General features: G+C 43.6%; 3 protein-coding genes across 3 annotated transcripts; all 3 read left to right on the forward strand.

Moving 5' to 3' along the window:
• The first annotated feature begins 6,503 nt into the window (after positions 1-6,503).
• pus1 (pseudouridine synthase 1) lies at positions 6,504-11,785 on the forward strand. Its single transcript, XM_055874194.1, has 6 exons — positions 6,504-6,692; positions 7,332-7,564; positions 8,431-8,568; positions 8,760-8,862; positions 10,718-11,415; positions 11,619-11,785. The coding sequence occupies exons 2-6, from the start codon at positions 7,364-7,366 to the stop codon at positions 11,655-11,657; spliced, it is 1,179 nt and encodes a 392-aa protein (XP_055730169.1). The 5' UTR covers positions 6,504-6,692; positions 7,332-7,363; the 3' UTR covers positions 11,658-11,785.
• A 307-nt stretch (positions 11,786-12,092) lies between these two features.
• Positions 12,093-18,765, forward strand: noc4l (nucleolar complex associated 4 homolog). Its single transcript, XM_055874193.1, has 15 exons — positions 12,093-12,276; positions 12,440-12,560; positions 13,568-13,674; positions 14,575-14,682; positions 14,994-15,143; positions 15,370-15,472; positions 16,435-16,469; positions 16,572-16,622; positions 16,722-16,833; positions 17,064-17,124; positions 17,378-17,488; positions 17,611-17,774; positions 17,938-18,020; positions 18,123-18,236; positions 18,494-18,765. The coding sequence occupies exons 1-15, from the start codon at positions 12,124-12,126 to the stop codon at positions 18,617-18,619; spliced, it is 1,599 nt and encodes a 532-aa protein (XP_055730168.1). The 5' UTR covers positions 12,093-12,123; the 3' UTR covers positions 18,620-18,765.
• Positions 18,766-19,078: 313 nt separating this feature from the next.
• LOC129818372 (vacuolar protein sorting-associated protein 29) lies at positions 19,079-21,845 on the forward strand. Its single transcript, XM_055874196.1, has 4 exons — positions 19,079-19,164; positions 20,707-20,898; positions 21,023-21,258; positions 21,411-21,845. The coding sequence occupies exons 1-4, from the start codon at positions 19,162-19,164 to the stop codon at positions 21,526-21,528; spliced, it is 549 nt and encodes a 182-aa protein (XP_055730171.1). The 5' UTR covers positions 19,079-19,161; the 3' UTR covers positions 21,529-21,845.
• Positions 21,846-26,497: the final 4,652 nt, after the last annotated feature.

A 26,497-nucleotide genomic window follows, 5' to 3' on the forward strand; every position in this document is an offset into this window, starting at 1 on the left:
AAGCAGACCACCGTAGTCACTGTGCCCAAGAAAGCGAAGGCGACCTGTCTAAATGATTACCGGCCCATAGCGCTCACATTTGTAGCCATGAAGTGCTTTGAAAGGCTGGGCATGGCTCACATCAACTCCATCATCCCGGAAACGCTAGACCCACTCCAAATCGCATACCACCCAAACAGATCCACAGATGACGCAATCTCATTCGCACTCCACACTGCCCTTTACCACCTGGACAAAAGGAACACCTATGTGAGAATGTTGTTCATTGACTACAGCTCATCACTATGCTAAGGACCCTGGGACTAAACACCTCCCTCTTTAACTGGATCCTGGACTTCCTGATGGGCCACCCCAGGTGGTAACGGTAGGCAACAACACGTCTGCCACGCTGATCCTCAACACTGGAGCCCCTCAGGGGTGCATGCTTAGTCCCCTCCTGTACTCCCTGTTCACCCATGACTGCGTGGCCAAACATGACTCCAACACCATCATTAAGTTTGCTGACAACACAACAGTGGTAAACCTGATCACTGACAACAACGAGACAGCCTATAAGGAGGTCAGAGACCTGGCAGTGTGGTGCCAGGACAACAACCTCTCCCTTAATGTGAGCAAGACAAAGAAGGTGATCGTGTTCTACAGGAAAAGGCGGTCCAATCCTGTTGATCTAACAATGGTTAAGAAAAGAAAAGATTGGTTAGTGACATAGGGCAACTGGTTGACAATACATTGGTCACATTTTGTATGGATTTTCACAGACAGACCCAAGGACCCAGATAGTGGGCGCAGAGGAGCAGGTGTTTACATTCCTGAATTTGATGTGCAGATATGTAGAAGACTAACATGAACTGTCAGTATACTCAGTTTAACTGTTGGCGGTAGTAGTTGCCCTCCAGTAAGTCTAGGACGCTCAACCTGTCAGAATTATAGTCTGCTCTGATTCCCTGTCTGTGTTGAATAGTTTTTCATCTGGAAAATGTAATAGGAGTGACCTACTATTGGAGGCATTATTGTTATTATGGAGAATCGAGAGACTGTGTAGTAGTGATAAACTGCTGGTTCCCATCCCATTTGGGTGAGGAAGGGAATGAAATTGTAGACCAGATAGCCAAAATTGCTTTAAAACGAGATATTATTGACATTCATGTTCCACTGGGTAGAGGTGAGGCCAAGGGTAAGATCAGAGCCATTTTGATACGTGTGGCAGAAGACATGGGACTCTGAGCTCAAGGGCCGGCATTTACAGTGCATTCTTAAAGTATTCAGACCCCTTGACTTTTTAAACATTTTGTTACCTTACAGCCTTATTCTAAAATGGATTAAATTATTTATTTTCCTCATCAAACTACACACAATACCCCATAATGACAAAGCGAAAACAGGTTTTTAGAATTTTTGCAAATGTATTAAAAATAAAACCAAAAGAAAATGTATTTACATAAATATTTAGACCCTTTGCTATGAGACTCGAAATTGTGCTCAGGTTCATCCTGTTTCCATTGGTCATCCTTGAGATGTTTCTACAACTTGATTGGAGTTGACCGGTGGTAAATTCAATTGATTGGACATGATTTGGAAAGGCACACACCTGTCTAGATAAGGTCCCACAGTTGACAGTGCAAAAACCAAGCCATGAGTTTGAAGGATTTGTCTGTAGACCTCCGAGACAGGATTGTGTTGAGGCACAGATCTGGGGAAGGGTACCAACAAATTTCTGCAGCATTCAAGGCCCCAAAGAACACAGTGGCCTCCATCATTCTTATATAGAAGAAGTTTGGAACCACCAAGACTCTTCCAAGAGCTGGCCACCCGGGCCAAACTGAGCAATCAGGGGAGAAGGGCCTTGGTCAGGGAGGTGACCAAGAATCCGATGGTCACTCTGACAGAGCTCCAGAGTTCCTCTGTGGAGATGGGAGACCCTTCCGGAAGGGCAACCATCTCTGCAGCACTCCACCATTCAGGCCTTTATGGTACAGTGGCCAGACAGAAGCCATTCCTCAGTAAAAGGCACATGACAGCCCACTTGGAGTTTGCCAAAAGGCATCTAAAGGACTCTCAGACCATGAGAAACAAGATTCTCTGGTCTGATGAAACCAAGATTCAACTCTTTGGCATGAATGCCAAGCGTCACATCTGGAGGAAACCTGGCACCATCCCTACGGTGAAGCATGGTGGTGGCAGCATCCTGCTGTAGGGATGTTCTTCAGCAGTAGGGACTGGGAGACTAATCAGGATCGAGGGAAAGATACAGAGAGTACAGAGAGATCCTTGATGAAAACCTGCTCCAGTGCGCTCAGGACCTTAGACTGGGGCGAAGGTTCACCTTCCAAAAGGACAACGACCCTAAGCACACAGCCAAGACAATGCAGGAGTGGCATCGGGACAAGTCTCTGAATGTTCTTGAGTGGCCTAACCAGAGCCCGGACTTGAACCCGATCGAATATCTCGGGAGAGACCTGAAAATAGCTGTGCAGTGACGCTTCCCATCCAACCTGACAGAGCTTGAGAGGATCTGCAGAGAAGAAACTCCCCAAATACATCTGTGCCAAGCTTGTAGCGTCATACCCAAGAAGACTCGAGGGTGTAATCGCTGCCAAAGGTGCTTCAACAAAGTACTGAGTAAAGGGTCTTAGTACTTATGTAAATGTGACATTTCAGTATTTTTTTATATATTTGCAAACATTTCTAAAAACCTGTTTTTGCTTTGTCATTGTGGGTATTGTGTGTACATTTATGAGGGGGAAAGAAATAAGAATTTATTCAATTTTAGAATAAGAGTGTAACAAAATGTGGAAAAAGTCAAGGGGTCTGTATACTTTCCGAATGCACTGTATATGCCCTCCAAAGAAAGGTTGGTGGCAGTGGCGTGTATTCATGGATGCCAAGGAAATGAGACTAGTCAAGGACCATATCACCTCCACCCTACCTGACACCCTAGACCCACTCCAATTTGCTTACCGACCCAATAGGTCCACAGACGACGCAATCGCAACCACACTGCACACTGCCCTAACCCATCTGGACAAGAGGAATACCTATGTGAGAATGCTGTTCATTGACTACAGCTCAGCATTTAACACCATAGTACCCTCCAAACCCTGGGTCTCGACCCCGCCCTGTGCAACTGGGTACTGGGCTTCCTGACGGGCCGCCCCCAGGTGGTGAGGGTAGGTAACAACATCTCCACCCCGCTGATCCTCAACACTGGGTCCCCACAAGGGTGCGTTCTGAGCCCTCTCCTGTACTCCCTGTTCACCCACGACTGCGTGGCCATGCACGCCTCCAACTCAATCATCAAGTTTGCGGACGACACTACAGTGGTAGGCTTGATTACCAACAACAACGAGACGGCCTACAGGGAGGAGGTGAGGGCCCTCGGAGTGTGGTGTCAGGAAAATAACCTCACACTCAACGTCAACAAAACAAAGGAAATGATTGTGGACTTCAGGAAACAGCAGAGGGAGCACCATCCTATCCACATCATCGGGACAGTAGTGGAGAGGGTAGTAAGTTTTAAGTTCCTCTGTGTACACATCACGGACAAACTGACTTGGTCCACCCACACAGACAGCGTTGTGAAGAAGGCGCAGCAGCGCCTCTTCAACCTCAGGAGGCTGAAGAAATTCTGCTTGTCACCAAAAGCACTCACAATCTTCTACAGATGCACAATCGAGAGCATCCTGTCGGGCTGTATCACCGCCTGGTATGGCAACTGCGCCGCCCACAACCGTAAGGCTCTCCAGAGGATAGTGAGGTCTGCACAACACATCACCGGGGGCAAACTACCTGCCCTCCAGGACACCTACACCACCCGATGTCACAGGAAGGCCATAAAGATCATCAAGGACAACAACCACCCGAGCTACTGCCTGTTCACCCTGCTATCATCCAGAAGGCGAGGTCAGTACAGGTGCATCAAAGCAGGGACCGAGAGACTGAAAAACAGCTTCTATCTCAAGGCCATCAGACTATTAAACAGCCACCACTAACATTGAGTGGCCGCTGCCAACATACTGACTCAACTCCAGCCACTTTAATAATGGGAATTGATGGAAATTTATGTAAAAATGTATCACTAGCCACTTTAAACAATGCCACTTAATATAATGTTTACATACCCTACATTACTCATCTCATATGTATATGTATATACTGTACTCTATATCATCTACTGCATCTTGCCATCTTTGTAACGGCTGTCCTCGCTGACAGAAGGAGAGGACCAAAACGCAGAGTGGTTAGTGTTCATTATTTAATGAAAGTCAACAAAACACTTCAAAATACAAAACAACCAACAAACGTGACAAAACCGAAACAGTCCTGTGTGGCACAAACACTGACACAGGAACAAACACCCACAAAACACACGTGAAACCCCGGCTGCCTTAGTATGATTCTCAATCAGGGACATACCAGGCCGAACACAAAATCCCAACATAGAAAATCACACATAGACAAACCCATCCAACTCACGCCCTGACCAACTAAATAAATACAAGACAAAAGAAAACAGGTCAGGAACGTGACAATCTTTATGTAATACATGTATCACTAGCCACTTTAAACTATGACACTTTATCTTTATATACCCTACATTACTCATCTCATATGTATATACTGTACTCTATACCATCTACTGCATCTTGCCTATGCCGTTCTGTACCATCACTCATTCATATATCCTTATGTACATATTATCCCTTTACACTTGTGTGTATAAGGTAGTAGTTGTGAAGTTGTTAGGTTAGATTACTCGTTGGTTATTACTGCATTGTCGGAACTAGAAGCACAAGCATTTCGCTACACTCACATTAACATCTGCTAACCATGTGTATGTGACAAATACAATTTGATTTGATTTGATTTGAAAGACTCCTTGGCATCCATGAATACTGTATCTCACAGGACAAAGCATCCGAGCGAGCGAAACAGCGCCCCTCTCTCTCTCTATGTGTAGGCCATCTATCTGATGTTGTCTGGGACCAAACAAGTATGACATTGTTGCTGCCCATAGCATTAAAGGGAAGGGAAGCCAGTGAGCATCTGGCCTCCCTTGACAAAAAAACTATAAATAAATAGCCATCCAGCGTTGAGCTAAACTGAGCGATCTCAACTGTGAATGGTCCTGGTGCACCAAAATAAAGTGTCAAGGGAAGCCAACTTGGATTTGGCATCAGTCATATCAAATCCCATTGAGATCATTCGTCATTAACAGAAAAACTTGTTGTTCTATCTCGTTGTGTTGTTGTCCTCTGGTGGTTAGCTAGCCAGCTAGCTAAAATTGGCCCTTTCCTAAATTAGCCATGGATGGAGAAAGGGATTTGGACTTGTGCTTCTTACTTTATCCTCTGTACTGGCCAATGATTATAATGCCAATTCTGATCCAACCATTATGTCATACATTGTTGTGCCCCTGGCCTGAGAGGATGGAAGTTCACTTTGTAGCTAGATGTAGAAGTCTAATGTTAACTAGCTAACGTTGCCCATGAATGGAAGTTAGGCTAGCGAGCAAGCATTTTAGCCAGGTCAGCCTAGGACAATAAAAAATAAATACTTTACTGCATGACAGAGTGATAGACCGTTTTGTCAACTTGAAAGAGAGGAGGTTGGCATTGGTGTTTCTCTATAAGTAGGGTGAGTCAACATGTTTTTCTACTTGCACAAACGCATGTGCATGCACACACACATGCGCACTCAAACAGAAGTCAGAACCATGGACAGCCACATCATATTTAGCTTATGTTGATTGGACTAAATTGTTTTTGGTATCTTTTAGTTGTGACTGTATTAGACTAAGCAGAGGTGATTTGTGGATGTTGAAATGTTGAAGTTGAAATGGTCTTAGAATAGTGGAGGCAGCTCCTGTTTTCTATGCGACTTGCGGTAACTGTCTGTTGTTCTAAATTAATAGTTATTTAGTGGTCTGCACATGTCAGATACATTAACTTGCTTGACCATGATGTAGGTCATGTAACGGTCTGTTACTGTACATGCAATATTCTTTGTGTACTTCACTGGACAGAGGTTACTATCTGGTTTTGTGATAGAACGAAGATGTGGTTGAATTTATTCTGCCACTGTGTCTTCTTATTGTCTTGGCCTTTAGGCCTATATATCATGGTCACAAGGCATAGGAATTAACAGGTTATAGAGCAAACAACGCAATTATCACAACACGGGTTGTAATATGGCTTGAAATCATCATCACATCTGGTTGGCAAGCATGTGAATGGTTTGTGTCTGGAGTGTATGGTAGATGAAATGGTGGAACATGTTATATTGTTGTATGTTGAAGAGAGGTGAAAGGCTATGGTTATTGAGTTTGGAAAGGGATTTTAGAAGTTAGTAGGGCTCTTTTTTTTCTCAGAAGTACTGAGTCAGGTAGAAGGATTTAGAAATGTGGAGCTTATGTTGTAAACCGTGATTGACCACACACTCCAGCACAGTAAGTGGCGACATGCACCTTTAACGTTTGTTTGCGTAACCGCCATTATATCATAGAAGAAGAAGGAGAAGGTCAAAGTTGATTTTGCCCATGTGTGTCGCTGTTGCTGCCTGCAGTGATAGCTATCTAGCTTGTAAAGGGTTTCTTGCATTTTTGTTTCAGATTGTACAGCTGTCGTAAATGGATTAACTGCCAAAGTTGTGCTATAAGCAAGACGTGTATTTAACGATTTTTTTGTGGATCACACGTGAGTCTCCTGCAAAGGATTTTTCCTATTTATTGCTGGTCATGGTAGCTAGTTAGCTGGCTAGGTAGCAAACCATAGGCAATTTGTATTTGTTGTGTGATGAAGCTAGTTTGCCTAGCTGAATCGGTAACGATAGCTAGCTGGCTCTTATTTAGATCTTCAGAACTGAAAACATGATCATATGTCATTAAATGAACACTTGAGAAATGATGAACATTTGTCCACCAGTGTTGCGTATCAGAAGCAACAGTAAACTTAATTTTGAATTTTGAAGAAAGTCAAATTAAGAGAATCCATATTGTTGTGGTGTTCTAATGTTAGTAAACGTTCATGTAATGATGACCATTAGCTCCTCCTCCAGGCAGGTAGTCATGTAGATCTGAAATGATTGGTTACGTTACCTCTAGTGATTCTAGAGTACCTAGGGATAAGGGGCTAGGTATCGATTTCAGCCTTAAGCCCACGGCTGGATTTCATTCCAGATTTTTGTTCCCTCCGTTCTGGTCTCCTTCACTCCCCTTCTCAGATAGGATTTTTTAGATATGAAGTGATTTATTAGGTGAAAGGAACAGGGTGGAAACTAGCTCTAAACTCACTCCCAATACTATCCCTTTAACTAGCTATCTGTGTTTTCACCAGGTTGGTTTTACAAGTGTGCAGGGATCCGGTGGATGATGAGTGAAGAAGGGTCAGGAAATATGCTGATCAAGCCACTGAAACGAGTGGAGGAAGGAAATGGAGAGTCGGGTGAGAATGGACACATCAGAAAGAAGCTGAAGTCTGTAGAACTGACTGGCAACGAGAGGAAACACCCCAAAAGAAAAGTGGTCCTGCTTTTGGCATATTCAGGCAAAGGTTACTACGGTATGCAGGTTGGTATTAATCTTAATCTTTTCATTAAGGGATGTTTTAATAAAAATAGCTAGTCCTCCATGTAGGTGCAGCTTTCTAAATATACTGAACAAAAATATAAACTCAACATGTAAAATGTTGGTCCCATGTTTCATGAGCTGAAATAAAAGATCCCAGAAATTTTCCATACGGACAAAAAAGGTATTTCTCTCAAATTTTGTGAACAAATTTGTTTACAACCGTATTAGTGAGCATTTCTCTTTTGCCAAGATAATCCATCCACCTGACAGGTGTAGCATATCAAGAAACGTATTAAACGTATGATCGTTACACAGGTGCACCTTGTGCTAGCGACAATAAAAGGCCACTCAAAACTGTGCATTTTTGTCGCACAACACAATGCCACAGATGTCTCAGGTTTTGAGGGATCGTGCAATTAGCATGCTGACTGCAGGAATGTCCACCAGAGCTGTTGCCAGAGAATTTTCATGTTAATTTCGCTACCATTGGCAATGCGTCCAACCGGCCTCACAACCGCACTAGCCCAGGACCTCCACATCTGGCATCTTCACTTGAGGGATTGTCTGAGACCAGCCCCCCAGACAGCTGATGAAACAGGAGTATTTCTGTCTGTAATAATGCCCTTCTGTGGGGAAAAACATATTCTGATTGGCTGGGCCTGGCTGGGCCTGGCTCCCCAGTGGGTGGTCCTATGCCCACCCTTGGCTGCGCCCCTGTCGAGTCATGTGAAATCTATAGATTAGGCCCTTATTTCAATTGGCTGATTTCCTTATATGAACTGTAACTCAGTAAAATCATTGAAATTGTTGCATGTTGCGTTTAGATTTTGTTCGGTATACTTAATCTGCTGTGTCTTGTGTTTCAGAGAAATGCTGGATCCTCCCAGTTCAAAACCATTGAGGATGAGCTAGTCACAGCACTGATTAAGTCTGGGTGCATCCCAGACAACCATGGAGATGACATGAAAAAAATGTCGTTCCAAAGATGTGCGAGAACAGACAAGGTATGGGAGGCAAGCATGGAAAAGGCTTTGTTGCTGTCTGCACCAATGCATCCCTTGAGCAAGTATCCTTACATTTGTTTTATATCTGAAGAAATTAAATGCACAGGAAAAGACATACACTTTGTGTGGCCTCAAACACAAATTAATTGTTATTACCTTGCTTTGTGATCAGCTCCATTTGTTTCTGTCAGGGTGTTTCTGCAGCAGGTCAAGTGGTCTCTCTAAAACTGTGGATGATTGAAGACGTAATGGAAAAGATAAACTCCAATCTTCCACCACAGATCAGAGTGCTGGGTGAGATCGCACTGCTTCCTGTCAAATGTGTTGGAGACAAGCCTAAAACCGTCACAAAGCAGCCTATGGTTCTTGTATAAAGACTAGGAAGTCTTGGTGGTCCCTTTTGGGAAGTAATTGATTCAAGGTGTTATGTGAAAATGTGTTGGACATGCGCTGACAATGCAATGTTGTTTGTCCAATGCTGTTTATTCTGCCTATTGGCTTGAACATACACTGCTCAAAAAAATAAAGGGAACACTTAAACAACACAATGTAACTCCAAGTCAATCACACTTCTGTGAAATCAAACTGTCCACTTAGGAAGCAACACTGATTGACAATAAATTTCACATGCTGTTGTGCAAATGGAATAGATAAACGGTGGAAATTATAGGCAATTATCAAGACACCCCCAAAAAAGGAGTGATTCTGCAGGTGGTGACCACAGACCACTTCTCAGTTCCTATGCTTCCTGGCTGATGTTTTGGTCACTTTTGAATGCTGGCGGTGCTCTCACTCTAGTGGTAGCATGAGACGGAGTCTACAACCCACACAAGTGGCTCAGGTAGTGCAGTTCATCCAGGATGGCACATCAAAGCGAGCTGTGGCAAAAAGGTTTGCTGTGTGTCAGCGTAGTGTCCAGAGCATGGAGGCGCTACCAGGAGACAGGCCAGTACATCAGGAGACGTGGAGGAGGCCGTAGGAGGGCAACAACCCAGCATCAGGACCGCTACCTCCGCCTTTGTGCAAGGAGGTGCACTGACAGCGCCCTGCAAAATGACCTCCAGCAGGCCACAAATGTGCATGTGTCAGCATATGGTCTCACAAGGGGTCTGAGGATCTCATCTCGGTACCTAATGGCAGTCAGGCTACCTCTGGCGAGCACATGGAGGGCTGTGCGGCCCCACAAAGAAATGCCACCCCACACCATGACTGACCCATCGCCAAACCGGTCATGCTGGAGGATGTTGCAGGCAGCAGAACGTTCTCCACGGCGTCTCTAGACTCTGTCACGTTTGTCACGTGCTCAGTGTGAACCTGCTTTTATCTGTGAAGAGCACAGGGCGCCAGTGGCAAATTTGCCAATCTTGGTGTTCTCTGGCAAATGCCAAACGTCCTGCACGGTGTTGGGCTGTAAGCACAACCCCCACCTGTGGACATTGGGCCCTCATACCACCCTCATGGAGTCTGTTTCTGACCGTTTGAGCAGACACATGCACATTTGTGGCCTGCTGGAGGTCATTTTGCAGGGCGCTGGCAGTGCACCTCCTTGCACAAAGGCGGAGGTAGCGGTCCTGCTGCTGGGTTGTTGCCCTCCTACGGCCTCCTCCGCGTCTCCTGATGTACCGGCCTGTCTCCTGGTAGCGCCTCCATGCTCTGGACACTACGCTGACAGACACAGCAAACCTTTTTGCCACAGCTCGCATTGATGTGCCATCCTGGATGAACTGCACTACCCGAGCCACTTGTGTGGGTTGTAGACTCCGTCTCATGCTACCACTAGAGTGAGAGCACCGCCAGCATTCAAAAGTGACCAAAACATCAGCCAGGAAGCATAGGAACTGCGAAGTGGTCTGTGGTCACCACCTGCAGAATCACTCCTTTTTTGGGGGTGTCTTGCTAATTGCCTATAATTTCCACCTTTTGTCTATTCCATTTGCACAACAGCATGTGAAATTTATTGTCAATCAGTGTTGCTTCCTAATTGGACAGTTTGATTTCACAGAAGTGTGATTGACTTGGAGTTACATTGTGTTGTTTAAGTGTTCCCTTTATTTTTTTGAGCAGTGTATAATAAAAACAATTGATATCAAAAAGAACGGTTTAGTTACCAATGTTGTTCTGCATCGTTTGTGATCTTTTGTCTCTATAGGTCTGAAACGAGTGACTGGGGGCTTCAATTCTAAAAACAGCTGTGATGCCCGCACATACTCCTACATGCTTCCCACTGTGGCCTTCTCCCCAAAGGACTATTACACCAAGAATTCCGCTGCATTCCGCCTTGAGCCAGAGACACTGCAGAGAGTAAACCAGCTGTTTGGCAGCTACAAGGGCACCCATAACTTTCACAACTTCACCTCTCAGAAGGCCGCACGGGACCCCAGCGCCCGTCGCTACATCACAGAGATGTCCTGTGGCGAGCCCTTTGTGCGTGGCGGCGCAGAGTTCGCAGAGATTACTGTGCGTGGCCAGAGCTTCATGATGCATCAGATCCGGAAGATGATCGGCCTGGTGATAGCTGTGGTGAAGGGCTATTCGGGGGACGAAGTGTTAAAGCGAAGCTGGGGTGAGGAGAAAGTGGACGTGCCCAAAGCCCCCGGGCTGGGCCTGGTGCTGGAGAAGGTGCACTTTGACAGGTACAACAAGCGGTTTGGTGGGGACGGCCTCCATGAGTGCCTGGAGTGGACTGAAGAGGAGCAGGCCATCTTGGCTTTCAAGGAGGAGCACATCTACCCCAGCATTGTGGAGACAGAGTGCCAGGAAGGGTCCATGGCTAGCTGGATGGCCACACTGCCCATACATGACTTTGAGGCAACTGCAACAGGAGCTCAGGATAAGGATAGGGAGCAGGTGGGTGAATAATACACAATTATATATTTGCCAGTTCAATTATCAGTGGTTCTTTGTTAAAGTCCTACAAAATGTTTAACATTATTAGATGAATCATCAACTATAAGCACTTAACACCCAGACCTCATAAAACCTGCTGTGTTTTTGGGAGGTGCCATCACCCTCGCTTTTTTGAAACTCATAAAACTATTTTCCATTTTCAGGATGATGAGGAGGGTAATAGATCAGATTCTGCACTTTGAAGTCTCTGGCAAGTGGAAAGACACCTTTTGCTTTGCTGTATCTCAAGAATGAGCTTTTGTTTTGCTATGGAAATGCATTGTCAGTAATGCCACTGATTTACTCAATAAAGAAGACATTTTAATAATAATTGTTCTTATTTTTATACCATTGTGTGAATCCTTTCTAGTAAAATCTTTAGCACATTTTATTTGTAAGGATTTGTTAGTTGGATGTGTTTCATGAAACAAACACAGCTTGATAAGGGATGTAGGTCTAAGACCGGATGCAATGATAGGAATGATGGTATTTTATAAAGCTTTAGATTTGTTTTGCAATGTCACATGTAAATTATGGAAGTACATTGGTTACAGTACTGCTAGAATATTTATTTGAGATATTTGGCCAGGCCCAGCACAGTATACACGCCGACCGCAAGGGGGCGAAATTAGAACGTAAAGGACGTTACTACCCTCATCTGGGGAAAAAATGGCGACTTCGAAGAGGTGCAACGTGAGTTCGGAAAACTTAACCGTAAATGATGTGAAAACACCTAAAATAGACATCAACAGTAAAGTAGATCTGATTATTCAGAGCAAAAAACATGCTAACGATGTGTTCGACGTTCTTGAGTATCTTCAGGTATGTAACTCAACAGAAACGTTCTAATGTGTGTGTTCAATGTTAGCTTTGCCTTTTGGTTTTGGAAAGAGCTAGCCCCCCCACATTTTGTTCACATGGTTCTCTTGGTGATTGACGATCTATATTACATATCAATGCACATTCTCCCCACTTTCATCCTCAGTCAGAGAAAGAGAAGAACGTTGTTTGTGCGATTAATGGATGTACTAAACTGTTCAGCACGTTGTTGGAGACGGGAGACATGTATGTTGGGCAACTGCCCAAAGAAGAGTTGTTGATTGGTGGTGAGTATCAGTTTTGCTCTGCAACTCCAGATCTGGCAACCAGAAAAAAGGTATACTAAAAATATATAAACCCAACGACCAACGATTTTCCTGACTTACAGTTCATATAAGGAAATTAGTCAATTGAAATAAATTCATTAGGCCCTAATCTATGGATTTCACATGACTGGGCAGGGGCACAGCTATGGGTGGGAGCCAGGCTCATCCACTGGGGAGCCAGGCCCAGCCAATCAGAATGGCTTTTTCCTCACAAAAAGGCTTTATTACAGACAAAATACTCCTTGGTTTCATCAGCTGTCTGGGTAGCTGGTCTCAGACTATCCCGCAGGTGAAGAAGCCGGATGTTGAGGTCCTGGGCTGGTGTGGTTACACGTGGTCTGTGGTTGTCAGGCTGGTTGGACATACTGCCAAATTCTCTAAAACAACGTTTGAGGTGGCTTATGGTAGAGAAAATAACATTCAATTATCTGGCTACAGCTCTGGTGCAGTCAACATGCCAATTGCATGCTCCCTCAAAACTTGAGACAGATGTGGCGTTGTGACAAAACTGCACATTTCAGTGGCCTTTTATTGTCCCCAGCACAAGGTGCACCTGTATAACGATCATGCTGTTTAATCAGCTTCTTGATATGCCACTCCTGTCAGGTGGATGGATTATCTTGATACAGGAGAAATGCTCACTAACAGGGATGTAAACAAATGTGTAAACACAATTTGGGAGATTTTTATTTTTTGTGTGTATGGAACATATCTGGGATCTTTTATTTCAGCTCATGAAACATGGGACCAACACTACATGTTGCGTTTTATATTTTTCTTCAGTATTATTGTGGCATTTCCTCACCAAGTACAAGGACAACATATGTAGTCTGATTTGGAAAAGTATTTAGTTAAGTGACATCTATAGAGTTAGACTCCGCAAATGAATGATATACCTTTAGGTGTCTTGTATCTCTGTTGTTTGGGCTTTAGGCTATGCTGGTGACTGACTTTTTGTGTCCTGGCAGGTGATCGCAGTGCGGATGAGAAGTACTGCATGTTCATGCGCCACCGATACAACGGTTGTTTGGAGCTGCTGCTGGAGCACATCAGCCATGAATCATACCAGATTAAGGCAAGTTACTTTTTTGCCAACACCAAAAGTTCATTGTTAGGGCCAGGAGGGAAGACTCTGGCCTGGTCCCAGATCAGTTTGAACTCTTGCCCAACTCCTTATCACTCAATTTCATAAGGAGAATGCGAGAGAGCAGGAACACTGGCAACCAGGCTAAGAAAACTCTGGGTCCTAGTTAGTCCCAATCGTGGCACATGGGGGGGGGGGTAAAATGTCCCTTGTCGGTCACAAATGTTGTATAAAATTATATTTGAATATACTCTGCCAGTTTTGTCCTTCAGTGGGTTGAAATTTGACACAAAATATCCACAGGAAAGTATTATTAAAACGACTTCAAAACGCAAGTCTCGGTCTGTGGCAATCAAGAGTTGTTTGCTCTTGACCTAAAGCATGTGCAGAAGACGGAAGTACATGCACTTAATGCATTCATACTAACTGAAGTCTTGCAGGTGTTTACATGGTTTTGCACATGTGCTAGGGGTAGACATTTCAACAGCAGTGCTGGCACTCTAAAAAGTCTTAAGTAATACTTTCCTGTGGATGTTTTGTCAAAAATGTTGACCCACTGAAGGACCAACCGCACAGACAACCGGTCAAGTAAGTTAAAATGTTATTTTATTTAACATTCTGGCTTGTAATTAAACTTTTTGCAGTGCTTTGTTTCAGACTGTATGCCAGTAATTTGTATCTCAGTCTGATTTGGGTCCTAGAATTAAAGGTCAGCTGCTTCGTAAGTTCTGATTTACTAGGGCCTGGTGTTTTTCTGGGGTCTGGTCACACGGTAAAGAAAAACCATTGGTCCTAATCATTAGTGATGTGTGGTGTGTGTGAAATGTACTTTTTTTAAATGAAGGATTTAGTAAAATGTTGAGTGTGTTTGGGCTATTTATTCCGATGCAGGAGAGTGCCCTGTGTGCACTGATGCAGTTTGCCTCCATGGAAGGGAAGTTCCCCCTCCAGAACATGGACTGGAGTGAACACTTCAGCTTCCCAAGAGAACTCATCCAGGTAGGGGTTTCAATTAAATACTGTACTACATGTTAGTTACCTGGTGCAAATGTTACGCAATTTAAACTGTCATAAGGGTGCATTTGCGCACCAAAGATGCAAGTTTGAAACTGAACCGCCTGTATTTATGCCATTTATGAGCCGCTTTTATTCAAAGCGACTTAGTCATGTGTGCAGACATTGTTAGTATGGGTGGCACCAGCGGGAATCGATCCCACAATCCTTGGTGTTACAAGCGCCATGCTCCACCAATTGACCCACACCTGTTACATTGAGATTTTGTCTGTAACGATCCATTGCTCTGTGAACAGGCAGTGGTGGAGCGGCTGCTCTCTCAGGAGGAGGATATGGCGCTTCTTATCTCCAGATTTCAGGAGTACCTGGATATGGAGGATGTGCGTTACTACGTCATGAGCTCTGTCCGTGCGAACGTGGGCAGGGTGATGGACAAAGCCAAAGGGGTAAGCCCCGCCAGGACAGGTGTCTGCGTGTGGAGGTTCTAATTGAGATGGTTTATTGTAACTTGTTTAGGTGTTTGTTCTATAGCAGTTATGTATTTTTAACATTCTTCACTATTTTGTCTTCAATCACCTCAGTTGACTTGTGCTCCATGCCTTAGCTCAAGTGTTGGGCTGTCATATCTGACTGATGTTGTTTGTTTAGAATGGTCTTGTCTTCTCGCTTCAGGCAGTGATGCCCATTTACCAGAACAACGTGTTCGCTCTGCTGTCCAATATCAACATGCCTAGCCAGGAGTCAGAACTCACCAACTACCTGGTCAAACAGGAAGGTCGGCCTGCTGTTTTGCTCTTATGCTATATATTAAAATGAAAACAATGCATTTTTGGTAACTTGTATGCAACATGTTCTTAAAATTGTCCATATTATTCAATGGGGAACGTGCATAAATATGGAGGCCCCCATGTACTTAGCACAAATGCTTAGTTTGCCATATTGTACATTGGTCAGTTTGTTTTTACAGCATTAGCACAGCATTAGCACAGCATTAGCACATTAGCACATGATCTGAATTCTAGCTCCAAGACTGTGGCAATTTGAAAAAACAAAAGTAAATTGTGCTGGTTTACTGGTACATTGAACCATGTCGTGCGCCGTAGTTTAAGAACTCCGTGGGTAGTGTTAAAAACAATGATGTCATATCTGAATTCCTCCATCTTTATGCACCTTCACCATTATTATGCAAAGGTTCCATTCATTTATCCGAGTGGCTGAGTTGCCAAATTCTCTGGACGCCTCTTCCTATAGCTAAACACCTGAAGCTTCTGTGTATGCGTGGGATTCTCTACGCACAGATTTGTTTTAGCTGCCGCTTCCCCCTTCCTCTCGGATGATCGGATGTCTTTGTCTGGTGTAGCCGACAACCTTCGGCATGTTGTAGAAAAGATGATTTAACAAACTTTGTCTGTTGTAACAGTAGGCTATTATAAAACATAAGCATAACAGACAGGCAGTCTAAATAGCGATTTAATGTTATTTTTTCATAGTCGTTGCAAACATTGGCGAGGCAGACAGGCAGTCAAAGTTGTAGTGTTTTTTGGGGGGTGTTAAGTGAGAAATGTGAAGGGAGGGTGAGCAGCAGCTACGTAGAAAAAAGGTGTGTGTAAAATAACACATACGCAGAACGTGATTCGGTTCTTTAGCTCTGGGGAAGAAGCTTCCAGACTTCCTTCTGTTGTGCAGCCCCAGCCTTAACTTATTGTGTGATTGATTGCCCCTTGGTTCATTTTACAGCTAAACATGAAGACTGGAAAGCAGCCAAACTAAAAGTAAGCAAATCCTCCTATCAACTGGAGAAAACATGTTTTTTGTGTCTCATGATTAGAAGTATTGCTATAAGTGTGAATGTAATGATTATCTCTCCCCATCAGGATCACAAGCGTGCCTTTGAGCGGTTGTGGCTGGGGTTTCTGAAGTATAAGGTATAAGATCCACTTTAACATCTTGACCACATTTGAACTTGTCTTTGTTCCAGTCTAGAGTCCCAGAATGTTCAGTCTCATGTCTTTCATACCCTGTAGTTGCCCAGCAGCATGTACAAGAAGGTGCTGGTGATCCTCCATGACTCCATCCTGCCCAACATAAGCAATCCCACACTGATGATCGACTTCCTGACTGCAGCCTATGATGTTGGTGAGTTGAGTTTCCATAGTTTGTCACCTATAGAACAATCTGACTAGATGCCACACTGTACTGCGAGAAATATCTTATTTGTGCTGTACTGTAACCATGAGTGGGCATGAGTGTGTTAGAACTTCTGTAATACAGCCATACTGATCACCTACAGTGGCATTCTGCGTAGCTTTTTTTTGTACGACTGGGAAAGTTCATTCCTGGTATATTGTTTTTCTGTGTCTGTACAGGAGGGGCAATCAGTCTGCTGGCTCTCAATGGCCTGTTTGTGCTCATCCATCAGCACAACCTGTGAGTATTCCACACTCTTAGTGCAGAAGGTACTGAACCAGCGAACGTCGTCGTCCTCAGCTTCTGAAGGTTTAGGTTTTTGCATTGGATGCAAACTATTTAAACAGAGGTAGACATTACCCACTATCATAGGAACAAAAAAAACTGTTCCTAGCTATTGAGTATGTTTAAGTTGGAGTTACTTTCCCTCAACACTAGAGTCAAGTGACTATTCTAGTAATAACTGTCTAAGTGTGTGCCTGTGTGTTTGCAGAGATTATCCCGATTTCTACAAGAAGTTGTACAGCCTGCTAGAGCCCTCTGTTTTCCATGTGAAGTACAGAGCACGCTTCTTCCACTTAGCTAACCTCTTCCTCTCCTCCACGTAAGACCTCTGTCATGATCACTCCATTAACTATCGATGACTGGCATTTTATCCTCACACTTGCTGTAAATCAGTTAAGTTATCAACTATTTGTCCATGGTGTCTTTTCTTTCTCTCTCCAGTCACCTGCCAGTCTACTTGGTGGCAGCGTTTGCCAAGCGTCTGTCCCGCCTGGCCCTCACGGCGCCACCTGCTGCTCTGCTCATGGTACTGCCCTTCATCTGCAACCTGATCCGCCGCCACCCTGCCTGCCGAGTCCTCATTCACCGGCCTAGTGCAGCAGACGGTAACTGACCCCATACATTCACCTGTCTGGAGATGGGAATGAATTCATTTGATTATGATGATAATGTTGATGTGGTGGTTTGACCTATAGGCTAGGTCTTAAAAGGGCTTTCCAATAGATAGGTTGTTTGACATGGCTTGTCATTTCCTGTGTGTTTGGACAGAAGTCTGTGATGACCCCTACCTGATGGAGGAGGAGGACCCCTCCCAGTGCCACGCCCTGGAGAGCAGCCTGTGGGAGCTTCAGGTCTGTTGTGGCATCCAGAGAAACAAACACATGATCCATAGAGATGAACACAGCCAAACTCACTGTGCGCTTCACTTTCCCCTCCTGCTCTCCTGACTGTAGACCCTGCAGAAGCATTACCACCCTGATGTGGCCAAGGCTGCCATGGCGATCAACAAGCCACTGTCACAGCAGGAGGATGACATCAGTGAGCTGCTGGAGCTATCCACCTATGAGGTGAGGTGACATGACCAAACTCTGATTGTCCTTTCGTCCACTTTTTGGTCCTCCTGGTGGTTCACAATCCCAAGTGTTTTTACTTTGTTGGTGAGGATATTAATCTCAATTGTAATGTGTAATATCTTATCATTTGTTAGCATGTTATGTTTGTCAGTGTATTGGTGTCTGTCACTGTAAATGGTGTGCATACATGTGTTTATGCATGGCTTTTATCATGTTGTTGATGGAATGTGGCTCTGTGTCTGTGCACACAGCTGATGGAGCGGGACCTGAAGCATAAGCAGAGCAAGACTGTGCCGCTGGAGTTTGACCCTGCCACCCAGCTGCTGCAGGGCTCTGGGGGAGTGGGGGTGCTGGGCCTGAACTTCTCTCTAGAGTAGAGACAAACAACCCCAGGACACTCGCATACCTAGCTCTCTGGACCTCACCGTCTCTCCCCCATATCCCCTTTTCATTCCACATCCACGATTACATCTTTCTGTTTGGAATTAATTGTATACCAATAAACCTTTCTAGAAAACTGTGAGCTGTGTTTATAATTTAGGCTTATTGTCAGATAAGATTTACAATGTTTTGTAGATGTTGACTCATTGGTATGAATGTCTGCGATCTCTGTGAGACTGATATAATTTTATACATAAGTTAAATAAGGTTTGACAGGGAGGGAGTAGCACTTGAAGGATACATTCACAACTCTATGCATTATGTTTATAATGCATTCGAATGGGGGATTTGAGATAGAAAGTAAAGCAACGAAGTTCAAAAAATGGCAGGAATCCACCTTGCTCTCACATTCGAGTATGTTCTACATTGGCCTCCGTAATATTGCTCGGCATTCATTGGCTGATTGCATGACTTTACCGTAAACGTCATTACGTTTTCTTGCGTAGCTGCTTCCTGAAGCCCAACAGCAAAATAGACGATGGTAAGTGAAAATTAAGTAAATATTAGATTTTTTACCTTATTTATTTTTCGTGAACATTGCTTGTATGTGGCTGTATGGACTAATTGCCTTGTGACCGTAAACTCTATCTCTAGATCCCAGCATATAAAGCATGTTGGTCTGCTAGCTAGCCCGAGATGGATGAACGATGATCACATGACAAAAAGTGGTCTAAATAACCAAACGCAGCACTGTTCAAATCAATCACCCTTTCAATCTGCATTGGGTTCTACTTTAAATGTGTCATTGTGAATCTGTGTGATGAGCTTGAGCTTGCTCGAGTAGCTAGCTAACGTTAGCTAATTTCATTCTCCATGTCTTAGCTAGCAGGGGAATTATTCATTTTCTCTGCTTGTTTAGCTACCACACCATGTCATTTCTCATGCGTACTTATCGAAGCAAGTTACGTATTTAAATTCAGTAATTTTCGGTTTTGTATTTTAGTTTGATTTCAACTCTATGGACCTTTTGACATTTTGTGTCAGTGCACAAAGCTAACGTTAGTGTTTGGTAGGGGCACTACTATAATCGCTCACGCTTTATTTTTGATCTAACTTGCAACCCACTAACAATTAAGGCTATCAACACCTTACTAACAGGTATTTGTTTGGAATGTTTGCTTAATTTTTTATTTAAGTTTTCACTCTTGTCCCACCTGGTTTTATTTTTTCCTTTCCAATCTTCGATCTTGCTTCATGTCAATATCTCCACACACATCCTGCTTCCCACCCTACCCCTGTCTCCAATCATCTTCTGCTCTGTATTCAGACTGGTCACCGAGTAAGTGCACGCTCTCTGTGTTGACCCTGTCTTCTGCCTGCTCTACCTCTTCTGGAGGCTTGTTTTGCAGACTAATGGAGGGATGCCTGTCATAGTAACACCCCATACCTCGCTAAACTCTAAGGGTTAGCCTTATAAGGATGTCCTGGTAATAAAGACATTTTCCATACTAACACACGCATGTTGCCATGCATTCAGGTGAGGTTATTGAGCAATCTGTTTGATACATTTAAAGGCAACTCTAAAAACAAAATGTCTGTTATTTTGGGTACACTGACCCATTGCTGGATGGTTGGTGATGTAGTATGACCTTTCTAATGTGTGATGTGGAAAAATAAATACACTTTAATTATTTATTAGTCGCTGTTCAGACAAACTGATCTATCTGTGGGGATAGAGTATTCTGCGGAATGGGACCAGAAGCTTTAGTCCTTGATCAAATTGGCAAAACACAATCTTCTAATTACCATGGAGTATTGATATACCCTCGAGAACTTATAGTTATCTTCCAACTCAAGGACCAAAGTTGTGGCATTTTTAAAGATTAATTGAAATTCAATACAACAGACTAGTGGAACATTTGCAAGTCACATGTTGAATTTCATTTCCTGAGCTGAAATGGTATCGACTCCAAACTTGATGTCATCCTCCTAATGGACAGCCTACATTTTGTAAGTATGACAGAGCTCCCTCCTGTAACTGTTGCCAACATATCTCATCTCTCCATCCACTGTTTGATGCCAGTTGGTCCTGGTGTTAGGTGACCTGCACATCCCCCACCGATGCAACACCCTACCAGCCAAGTTTAAGAAGCTGTTGGTGCCAGGCAAGATCCAGCACATCCTCTGTACAGGAAACCTCTGCACCAAGGAGAGCTATGACTACCTGAAGACACTGGCTGGGGACGTACACATTGTCAGGGGAGACTTTGATGAGGTTTTTATATCCGCTTCCCTTATGCTTTATTACATGATCCATTATATCAAAATGTATGTGTAATCTTTTAATAGGTAAGGAAAGTGGATGAACTGTGGTGTTTTCTGCCTTCTCTGTCCTACAGAACCTGAACTACCCGGAGCAGAAGGTGGTGACAGTAGGTCAGTTTAAGATCGGCCTGATCCATGGGCACCAGGTGATCCCCTGGGGGGACATGGCAAGCCTGGCTCTGCTGCAGAGGCAGCTCGACGTCGACATCCTCATCTCTGGACACACGCACAAGTTCGAGGCCTTTGAAAACGAGAACAAGTTCTACATCAACCCCGGCTCAGCAACTGGAGCCTACAATGCACTGGAAAGGTAATGGTGGAATTTCTGCAAATTAAGCCGTTGACATATTTATTGGGTCATTTAGCAGATGTTCTTAAAGTGACTTGGTAAGTTGCTAACTGCTAGCATTACACTGGTGTGTAAACATAAGCATTCCTCTCCCCTGTTTGGTTTCTCCCCAGCAACATCATCCCATCCTTTGTATTGATGGACATCCAAGCATCCACAGTGGTGACGTACGTATACCAGCTCATAGGAGATGACGTCAAAGTGGAGAGGATTGAGTACAAGAAATCCTAAACCCAGGGCTGAAAGGGGAGGGGTGAGGCAAGGGGTGCTGTCGTTCAGTGTGTCGTTTCATTCCTTTCTACCTGTAGCTCCAACTACATAACCACAGAAAATGCTCTACCATAACTGTTTGCTAACTTAACTCTATAAAGAAATGTATAATATCTTTTATGTCATCTGCGTTGGCATGTGTTCCACCCACCATGTGGTGTCTGTAAAAAAATAATTAAAAAAATGCAATTGTCACATGAGTTTGCATAATGTCATTCAAATAAATATTTGGTGCCACTTTTTGAATTTGATCTGTCATATAAAATGTCCTGTAAGTACATGTAGCTCCATGGCCTTTTATTTTCCTGTAGTGAACCTTCTCTTACTAATTTCACCCACAATAAGAATCCCATTTCATTCTCAGCCACCTGTTCATATTAAATTGTAAGACAAAGAAAACACTTTTAGGGATACTTTAGGATTTTGGCAATGAAGTATGCTAGCAGATACCAGTAGACTTCCAGTCATTGCGCTAATGCCAGTTAGCATTGGCTCACGAAACTACCTCGAACTTCCTTCATATTGGACTCAGGGACATAAAATTATATCCACAAGATCATCTGACTCTGGGGAAGTAGATAGCAGGCCTTATTGCCAACATCCCGAAATATCCCTTTAACACTTCTAGAAAATTACACCACATGTAAAAACACTGAAAACAAATGAGCGATGCCGTCATATGATTGAGAATAAGTCGTCTTGCTCTCCCATAGACAGTGAGCTCATGCATTGTTACGCACGCCTCTGTGAAGTGAAAGAGGTATGGGACTATAGGTGTGAGAAAGGATGACAAAAAGGCACAATTGACCATTTACTAGGATTTTATTATTTTACACGGTAATATGGGGAAAAGAGGTTGGACGGAACCAAATCAAAGAAAGTAAATGTCAAAGCCCCCCCCCCCCCCCCTCTCCTGCCTACCCACTACTTACCTAACTTAGCACCACCTGGTGCACTAACCAAAATACAGGGGGTGGTCCACCCAGGTCTTACCTAGTGTGCCTAGACAGTGAATATACTACGGGTATATGCATGCTCGCGGGCCTCTTGCCTAAGCACTCCCAAAGTGCCTTCCCCTTCCCCCCTGGGAACAAATGAAACAGAATATCAAACAATACTCAAACTAATAAACAAAGGACATCAAATAAGCTCTAGCTGAGCACTCCCAAACTAACACTATATCACAATCAAATTCTCCGGCAATGATCTCAGCCTAGCAATGATCTCTTTCTCTCTCTGAACAGAACACTGGCTTTTATAGCTTCAGGTGGCAATGGTAATTAGAGACAGCTGTATCTTGATGAGGGGGCGGGGTCAGCTCTCCAATCAATTGGGGCCAACCAATCAGCTGCTTGGGGAGAAATTCCAGGAAGCCATCTCCTGAAACACACACACTCAACACAGAAACTGGGGAACATAACATGCATTCCTTTAGAGTCATCAGCCATCTAACTCCAGGTTGTCTTTTTAGGAACACTGATAAAGGCACTGATGTAAGCATGGAGTAATTTGGGTAACAACAAAATGTGTTCAATACTAAAGCAAAAACTGCCCGGAGCACTTTAGTCCTGCTTTTTGGATTTCCTGTCTTTTGACACAGAATAACCAGGTGATGTCCTGTAGGGTTAACCACAGGCAAAAAAAATGAGTTTTTGACATCAGATTCTAAAAAAGTCAACACCATACACCTCATTTTTTGATTGGGGATATTTGGTAGAATGGTTTACCCATATGCCCTTGGGTCCACAATGTGGTTGAGGCGTGGTCTTGCTGTGAATTTTGGAGTGATGTTAATTCGTCTCATGACTTTACATGTGTATCCAGAGGTTGGATGAACACCCATCTAGAACTAGGTCCTTCTCCCTTACAGAACCTACAAACAAACATGTGAATCCTATGAGCACTTTTCTTATGCCTCAAACAGGTATGACCACCAATCTTAAACATCATCATCATTGTAGTACATCACTGTCCCCCAACCTCCTTGTAGGATGTGTCCATCATGGGTATAGAGTAACACTTATGTCCTACCTGTCCTGATGCATCTGTGCAGTACATTTTAGGTAATGTTTCTGGATGAGTTTATGTGCACGCTCTGTAAGCATCAGCAATTGTGTATAGGTAATGCTTCTGTCCTGGTGTCAGCTCCGAATGCTGCAGTAGGAGAGGGACAGAGTATAGTGTTTCATGTCTCGCCCTAAAGGTCTAGAATCTGAAGAAACATTTGATATTTACCAGATTTGTCTTTCAAGGTAGCGTCTGATTTGACTAAAACGTGATGGTTTGCAGATGTGTTATTTGCCCCAAATACCTGCAAAAATGGGGCTTCGGCCATAGTCATAAGAATCTGTATGGTTTATAGTATATGCTGCATTTTTGGTGTCTGTCTTGCAGCTGGTGTTCTTTCCTGGATCTTTGGTGTAAACCCTGCAGCTGGTCTCTGGATTCTCAAGGCTTGATCAAGGTTAACACTGACCAACGCTGCACCAAGAAAAGATGAAAACACATTTTAATTTGACTAATAGCCAAATACAGTTTAGCCAAATTATATTCCCCATGTCTTTTTTTCAACTTTCCTCTCATCGTGTGTGTATATGTTATTATGGATCAATGGGTCTATATAGAGACAGGTTGTTTTACAGTGGAGAATTAAGGAGAGTGGATCAGCAAAATAATAGCACGTTTGGTAGCTAACGAAAACAACACCATTACTTCTACTCCTGAAGTAGTCTTATAATTGGTGTGTACTGTAGAAAAAAAAAACAGAAATAGAAAGGTTGAAGGGGCTCCCAGACACTGCGCCAGCCATGACTTAATCAGTGTTACAATGCTGACCTCAACCACTGAGTCAAGAAGCAATTTTTCAACCTTTCTAACATTACATTTGAAGGTCATTTAAGCATCTTTGCGCATCAGTTGGCACTTGGCAGATAATGGATATGGAGTCCTCCATTCGGTCCTGTCATGCTTTGTTCTAAACTCACCATAGAGATCATACTTGTGAATGGAGAAATTATCAACTATCAACTTGACCACATAGTAGCAATGTCATAAATGAGACTGGACATGTCTTGTTGGCAGCCTTCGGTGACATAATTCACTGTTTAGCACTACCATGACAACTTAATTCCATCAATCCAATCAAACATTCTGAACACCATAACTCATCTTTCTAGAGAGTGGTTCATTTTCTCTGAGTTTAGTTATTGTATTTGCGATGGCTTTGTAGTGTACTATTGTTGTTTTGTTGGTGGCTCTTTACATGGTTGCTTTACACCCTGGAATCCCTGATGGACTCCCAAATGGCGAAGTGCTTCAGGACACCCTGTTCCCCCCATGATCCCTAAGGAGTGGGCCGCCACCTCTAGGCTTCAGACCGATACACTGTTCTGAATATTCTCTACGAACGACACCTGAAAGCTGAACATACCACGACCACCACCAACACTGGACAAACTTCACACCAGACAACCCAAGATGATGCTACGCCCACCTTTGAATCACTACGGACCCGTTTAGCTGAGCTTCGGACTGGGGAGAACGCCAGCGTGTGTGAGATTGTCTGAAGGAGGCTTGTTTAATGAGACTAAAGATAGAAAACTGGAGGCAACAGGTTCTGTCATTTTAGGTCAGTCCTGTGTGTTGGGTGGACTGGGTCTGCTACTGAAAATCAGTTTTAAAGGCCTTCTACAGGTAAAGTGTTTGTATTTATTATGGATCCACATAAGCTTCTCTTAAGGAAGTTATACAATTTTAAAAACATTACAATACATTTCACAATAGATTTCACACCACATTAAGTGTGTGCCCTCAGGTCACTACTGTACTAACATCAAATCAAACTTTATTTGTCACATGCACCGAGTACAACAAGTGTAGACCTTACCGTGAAATGCTTACTTACAAGCCCTTAACCAACAGTATAGTTCAAAAAGAGTTAAGAAAATATTTACCAAATGAACTACAGCAAAAATTAAATATATAAAAAAGTAACACAATAACATAACAATAACGGGGCTATGTACAGGGGGTACTGGTACCGAGTCAGTGTGCGGGGGTTGACTTGGCGCTCCGGTACCGCTTGCTGTGCTGTAGCAGGGAAAACAGTCTGACTTGGTTGACTGGAGTCCCTGACAATTTTATGGGCTTTCCTCTGACACCGCCTATAATATAGGTCCTGGATGGCAGGAAGCTTGGCCCCAGTGATGTACTGGGCTGTACGCACTACCCTCTGTAGCGCCTTACGGTCAGATGTCAAACAGTTGCCATACCACGCGGTGATGCAACCAGTCAGGATACTCTCGATGGTGTAGCTGTAGAACTGTTTGAGGATCTGGGGACCCGTGACAAATCTTTTCAGTCTCTTCACGACTGTCTTGGTGTGTTTGGACCATGGTAGTTCATTGGTGATGTGGACACCAAGGAACTTGAAACTCTCGACCCGCTCCACTACAGCCTCGTCGATGTTAATGGGGGCCTGTTTGGCCGGCCTTTTCCTGTAGTCTACGATCAGCTCCTTTGTCTTGCTCACATTGAGGGAGAGGTTGTTGTCCTTGCACCACACTGCCAGTTCTCTGACCTCCTCCCTATAGGCCGTCTCATCGTTGTCGGTGATCAGGCCTACCACTGTTGTGTCGTCAGCAAACTTAAAAATGGCCAATATTTCTCCCATGGGCAAAGAAATTCATTAACATATTAATTTACAGTAATTTTGATCCAAATTGTCCAAACAGATCATCAAGGTAGATGGATTATTTTAAATATGTTATTGGACAATTAACAGATATGGCTTATTAACCTATATGGTCCGAATAATGATGATCCAAGCTTCTTTGAAAATATATATAAGAATGTATCAACTCTACAAGCAACACTAGACTATTATTATGGTGGGAGATTTTAATAGGGTCTTAAATACCTCTATGGACCG

Source organism: Salvelinus fontinalis, chromosome 21 (genome assembly GCF_029448725.1).
Source record: "Salvelinus fontinalis isolate EN_2023a chromosome 21, ASM2944872v1, whole genome shotgun sequence".
Lineage (NCBI taxonomy): Eukaryota > Metazoa > Chordata > Actinopteri > Salmoniformes > Salmonidae > Salvelinus > Salvelinus fontinalis.

Excerpts from the sequence above, each read along its gene's own strand:
- pus1 (XM_055874194.1), top strand. The coding sequence starts at position 7,364 with ATGATGAGTGAAGAAGGGTCAGGAAATATGCTGATCAAGCCACTGAAA. Across the intron at positions 7,565-8,430 it reads AAGGTTACTACGGTATGCAG|AGAAATGCTGGATCCTCCCA; the intron begins GTTGGTATTAAT and ends CTTGTGTTTCAG. Across the intron at positions 8,569-8,759 it reads GATGTGCGAGAACAGACAAG|GGTGTTTCTGCAGCAGGTCA; the intron begins GTATGGGAGGCA and ends TGTTTCTGTCAG.
- LOC129818372 (XM_055874196.1), top strand. Across the intron at positions 20,899-21,022 it reads TCAGGGGAGACTTTGATGAG|AACCTGAACTACCCGGAGCA; the intron begins GTTTTTATATCC and ends TCTGTCCTACAG. Across the intron at positions 21,259-21,410 it reads GCCTACAATGCACTGGAAAG|CAACATCATCCCATCCTTTG; the intron begins GTAATGGTGGAA and ends GTTTCTCCCCAG.
- noc4l (XM_055874193.1), top strand. The coding sequence starts at position 12,124 with ATGGCGACTTCGAAGAGGTGCAACGTGAGTTCGGAAAACTTAACCGTA. Across the intron at positions 14,683-14,993 it reads TCCCAAGAGAACTCATCCAG|GCAGTGGTGGAGCGGCTGCT; the intron begins GTAGGGGTTTCA and ends CTCTGTGAACAG. Across the intron at positions 15,144-15,369 it reads TGATGGACAAAGCCAAAGGG|GCAGTGATGCCCATTTACCA; the intron begins GTAAGCCCCGCC and ends TTCTCGCTTCAG.